The 5981-nt window shown below is 39.6% G+C and overlaps 1 protein-coding gene across 2 annotated transcripts in view; it reads right to left on the reverse strand.

Moving 5' to 3' along the window:
- Siae (sialic acid acetylesterase) overlaps positions 1 to 5981 on the reverse strand; it is a 40853-nt gene that overhangs the window by 26783 nt on the left and 8089 nt on the right. Inside the window, exon 3 of one of the 2 annotated variants that reach the window (XM_010628719.1) lies at positions 263 to 435. In XM_010628719.1, coding sequence (XP_010627021.1) covers positions 263 to 435 — 173 coding nt within the window. Of the gene's footprint in view, positions 1 to 262; positions 439 to 5981 lie in introns of both variants that reach the window. The other variant, XM_010628718.1, reaches the window with a different exon arrangement.

Raw genomic sequence — 5981 nt, forward strand, 5'->3', positions numbered from 1 at the left:
TTTTTTTTTTTTTTTTTTTTTTTTTTTGGTACCAGGGATCGAACTCTGGTCCTTGTGCTTGTGAAGCAGGCGCCAGAACCACTGAGCTAAATCCCTGGCCCCAAATCAAATTAATTAAAATGTGAAAGCAGCTGGAACAAATCTTAGCACATGCTAAGTACTTAATAAAAAGAAGCAGCCTTCCTTCTCCTTATTCCCTTCTCTTCCTTTTTTCTTCACTATCATCACTATTATTTTGTATTGCTTAAACTCTGCAAATTACCTGTAAAACTGTCATCTGCATGTTGCTCTGTCCACTGCAAAGCCAGACATCTCCAAATAATACATCATGAACTCTCAAGGTAGAGGTCATTGTACCTAGAAACTGTTGTGCCATCACTTCAAAAGGTCCACCAGGCTTCATAGGGTCCAGTACCACCATCCAGGTGTTAGAGGCTGCTGAAATAACAATGGGCCTCCAAAGAATTAATCAATCACTTAAAATGAAATTAATGCCCAATCATACTCATTTGTGGCTACTCCCAGCCTGTGTGAGGAGCTGAACTGTATTCAAAGTTAAAGATTGGCCAAATTTCAGAGAAGAGGATAGAACTGACAAGAGCAGCAGTATTTTTAGCCTTAATCTTTACCAATCCTTATTTTTAACTGAAGCATTTATAGGAAAAATAAGTTACCCAGTTATAATCCTAAATGAGGACAGACAAAAATACACACAGATTAAAATTCAAGGGAGTTTAGTAAAAAATAGAAAATAGAAATTCTCGTTACACTATCTGTCAATATTAACATAATCTTATCTTTCCAACTTACACAGCAGCCCAACCTAGCTTGTAATTAGCCAATCAAATGGGAGCACAAGTTAGAGAAAATTGTTTATAATCTGAAACACCCTCCTAAGAGACTAAATCACCTTTATCATCAACTGCCAAATCCTCTCATGTTGCTCACAAGAATCAGTGCTCACCAGTGGCTTTGGGTTCTCCTATTAAACAAATATGCACAGAGAAACTGACACATCAAAAAGTAGTGGGAGGCAAAGAAATTAATCTCTCTTATTTTCCCAATTAATTATCTTCAGAATTATTTACAAGACTTAAGGCTTGGGGACTCAATTAGAGAGAGGAAAAGCTATTCAAGACCTCATTTCAGAAACTTAACAGTTCATTCTGTAGGAATCATCCCTACCATCTTCCTACCAATATCACATTCAGAGATTTAAAGAAAACACCTTGAAAGTGGCAAAAGCAAGCCTAAAAGAACTAAGTAACAGGAATAAAATTAAGAAATGAGAGTGGAAAAATTTAAAAAAATAGAGAAGTTAACATTTCAAAATGACTTTAAAAGAATATAAACTGATTTATTGTTTGTGGCTAACAAGTCAATAAATTCAAAGGGAAAGAACTGTAACAACTGGAAACAGCATTCTGAAGTTATTATACCCTACATGTGACAGATAGTAATTATAAAAATACCACCGAAGAACCTACCAGGAGGTAGACACTGTGTAAATTTCTTTCTAATCATTAAGAACTAAAAAGAAGCATGAGTTATCTATGCACAGTTTAGGAGACTGGTAAAAGCTTAAACCATAAAGGACTGCCTGGAGTTCTGGAGGAAAGGTCCCAAAACCCCAAGGCATCAGTGAAAGGGTCCTCTAAAAAGCGTAACCAACTGAGCTTGCTACTTCCATCTCTAAGTGGTCCATTAAGCCAGGACCAAATGTTAGACACTGTTTTGCTATCACCAATAGCCAGACACCAACATATTAATTGTATAATTCACCTAAAACCAGAAAAATCACTGTTTTGGAAACAGTGGGCAGCTAGTACAGATTGTGTCGCACAGGTGTGATATGCTCCGTATGGCTCACACTTCTGAGCAGGCAGACGCTCCAATCTGTCCTAATACAGTCTTGCCAAGGTCTTTCCAGGCTTTCTGCACTGACACATCTTGTTATAGCTCTGTCCTTCTGCAACTAATATCATTCATTCATTTATAGTGATGAGGTCAAACATCCAGCAGCGCTTTTCCTTAGCCTTCTACTCCTAATACAACGTATTCCTAGTCACTGCTGTCAATCAGGTATTTACCTTTAGACTCAATCCAGGCCATATGGCCACTGAAGAAAACTACCCTCACCAAAATTTCTGGAAAGATTTGCTAACCAGTAACAAAAAGACATGAGGGTGAGGGGGAAAACAAAGCCACACCTGGGCCAGGGATTAAGCTCAATGGTGCTGTGCCTGACTAGCAAACACAAGATCCTAAATTCAATCCCTGGTACCTGGGGGTGGGGCAGGGGACAAAAAATAAAAAAACAAAGCCACACCATCCTACTCCAACCAGAGGATGAGGTGCCAGGAGGGCACAGAGCCTGAAAGGAAGTAGGAATCGAGATGTGAGTCTTTTTCCCAAGAAATTTCCTCTCAGAGAAACCTACTTTCAACTTCCTCAAAGACCTTGGAGAACCTCCTTCTGTGCTAGTTAATCCTTGAATTCTTCTGATTGCTAGCACTTTTCCTCTTTCATGTGATAAAAGAAAAAGAAGCCCTGACCCAATGGTGACTGTTAGGAGAAGTTAACTGCCTGTCAAGGCAGGAGAAACTGGTGCTCTACAGAGAGGTTACTAATGGTCCCATAACTCAAAGATTTGTGTAAAATGACAGATTTGCTCACATGTAAGTACTATATGTGAGAGAAAGCAGCACATATGAAGATGGTCCTTAGATCAAAAGCAGGGTGAGATTACAGTATAAAGGCAAAAGCCACCATATTCCATGAGAAGAAATTATTTGTTCTGGGCTTGTCAGTTTAGGACTGACTTTTCAAAGGGGAGCTTGCCACAGGTTAGTAAAGTCCAACTGATAACTTTTAGAAACATCATGTCCACAACGTTGAGTCCAAATGATAAACTGGAGCCACTAACCACAGAAGAGTTCACCATCACTAGATTCAAGTTCACCATCCAACTGGTGCTCTGCTGATCCTGAGAAGTCTGAGCAACAGTTGTGCTTGTACCTCCTTCTGGACCCTAATCACTTGCTACCCTGTAATCTCTTACCAATCCAGCCCTAGGTTTCTGTAAATTCTCATTTTCATTGAATTCAAATCTCCATTTCCTTGCACTCTTTTGTCTACCATCTAGGAAGATTAATTTCCTGCCTTCATTACACAGTGACTTAAGTGCTTACTGTGTGCCAGGCACTCCATCAAGTAAATGACAGAAAATAAGCCCCAGCCCCGGGTTACACTGATGAGAAAGCCATGCAAATTGACTACGGCTTTATGTTTTCACATGTAGCAGGATATCTGGTGGCCTATTTCTGATTATTGTTCATATTCCGGCCAAGGGCATAAATTAAAAAATATTCTATCTCCATTTTCTCTCCATCTCCCCAAATTAACTGCAACCTCCAAAATGGCAAAAGCAAATAATGAAAGGTAATAAATGAAAATAATGTCTACAGACATGATTAGTCATAATTTGCTTTCTTGGTTTGTTTTTCTCTTTTTTTTTCTTTTTGCTGTTCACATCAGATGTTAATTATTTTGCAGGTTATTTCGCCAAAATCTCAGAGGCTGACAAAAGAAAAATTATTCATGACCTTTCCCTTCCCAACAGGAAAAACATACAGCTGCAAGAAGCAGCCCTATTCACTGCTCTGCACAGCACTCTGGCTCTTCACCACCTGCAAAGCGGTTCTGTGGTCTTTAGAAGTGGCCTGAAGGTGAAGGCCTTATTGCTATATCGAGTCTATATTCTAAAGTTCAAAATTACTTGTGATAGTTTATATCGACACGTTCCCCCACAGCCTCATGCACTCAGGGGTGGGGTTTTTGGGAAATGATTAGGTCATAGGAGCCTGATAGTCACCAGTGGATTGGTCCACAGACAAGATTATAGCTAAATGCAATGTTGGGAGGTGACGCCCAGGAGGAGGTAGCAAGGCATGGCCTAGAAGGGTGCATCTCCCTCACTCCTCCCTCGCTTTCCACTTTCCTGGTGTCTTACCATGAATGTGCTTCTCCTCCACCATATCTCTCTGCCATCCTACTCTGCCTTGGAGTCAGTTGAGCATGGACTGAAACCTCTATAAACTGTAAGACAAAATAAACTATTCCTACTTTAATCTGTGGGTATTGGGTATTGTGTCCCAGCAACATGGGAAGTAACTAAGACACTACCCACTACCAAACGCGAAAAAAAAAAAATACCTTTCTGTCAGAGAAACTAGTCATGCATGTTATTTAAACTACTGCATACTATGGCAGACATCCCCTAGGAAACCTGCAGCCATAGCCTTGTATTCTTCCCTTCCTGAAAAGGCAAACAGATTGTGATTGGCTTTCACTCAACAAAAAATGGCAAAGGGGAAGATGGGACGTTACTTTGGTGATTACATTACATTCCACGGAAAAGGTGAAGAGATCTTTGCAGATGTGATTCGAGTCTTTCAATGAATAAAAAGGTAGATTAGCTTATTAGGCCCAAGGTGAGGTTTTTCACATTGGGTCTAAAAGTTAGAGACATGAAGTAGCACAGATGCTGCCATGAAGTGCACCACTCAAATAAATCCATTTTGCCAGCAACCTAAGGAAGCCTGGGTGCAGATCACTCCTTCCTCACACCTCCAGCTGAGAAAATGGCCTGGCCAACAACACTTGGCTTCAGCCTGGTGAGACCTGAGCAGAGAACCCAGCTATAGCAGGCCAGATTTCAGACCTACAGAACTGTGAGATGATAAAGGTATGTTGTTGCAAGTGTCTAAGTTTGTGGTCATTTGTTATGTGGAGCTGTATAGCACCAGTAAATACACCTCCACTGCAGAGAGACAGAGGGTGGTAGGCCTTTTACATTTCTCTAAGTTAGAAAATGAATCTATTCACTCATTATGACAAACACGGACAGATACACTCTCATCCTATCACCTACACATTCACGCTGTTCTCCCGTTTTCATCCTGTGTCTGAGAGAAGCAGCATGCCTCACTTGATGACATGGTTTGAACTGACTCAGTACCTGATCATGTTTGCAATTATCCTTCAGGTTTTAATCTTCCCAATGCCTGTTAGTCTGCTGGACAAAAACTTATACGTTGTTTTTTTGTTTTGTTTTGTTTTGTGAGACAGGGTCTCACTATGTAGTGAGACTATGTAGCTCAGGCTGGTCTCGAACTCAGAGCAATCCTCCTGCCTCAGCCGAGTGCTGGGATTACAGGCATGCGCCACCACACTCGGCCTATTGTTAAATCTTACTTTGTTACCACTTCCTAGGAGATTGTAAGTAATAAATTAAATTTTACCAGAGGTAAAGTAGGAAATTGAGGTAGTCTGCTGAACAATCGCAGAGTCACCATAATCTAAAATAGAAGCCAACTATCCAATAATATCCCCTGTAGTGTCTCATTTGAGAGACATTTTTTTTTCTTTTTATTGAGGTTATTGGTACAATCTAGGTATATAATACAATTACATTCATCATTGGGATCTTGTACCTTTACATAATAGGTCTTGATTCTCATTTTTCCCCTTGTCCCTGAACTCCCTTCACCCCCTCCTCCCCTCCCCTTTTACAAACACTTTATTTCCATTTTTTCACTTTCTCATATTTTTTTCCTCTCCCTTATTACCTCTCCCCCACCCTTCCCACTTTCCTTACACCTTTAGCCCTTTGCTTCCTATTTCACATTATTAATTATCTCATTAGGATCCTGTGTACTATTGTAGTTTTTCACACCAAAGAAACTATTCAGTATTTCAGTTAAAGAAATCTCTGTATGAACATTAAAAATAGGGAATCCTAAAATAAAACTAAAAAGGAAAGTAAAAGAGAAAAGGCAATGATGTAACATCAAAATAATCCTTAATTCTGGAGATGAAAATGGTCCCTGAACATATTTAAATTGCTTCTCGCTCTTATAGTCTTATCTTATTCTTTTTTCATTATTTAGAGAATACTTTATTAGTTTCTGTAATCAAAC

This window comes from Fukomys damarensis, unplaced genomic scaffold, assembly GCF_012274545.1.
Source record: "Fukomys damarensis isolate Sample0158 unplaced genomic scaffold, DMR_v1.0_HiC HiC_scaffold_16, whole genome shotgun sequence".
Classification (NCBI taxonomy): Eukaryota; Metazoa; Chordata; class Mammalia; order Rodentia; family Bathyergidae; genus Fukomys; species Fukomys damarensis.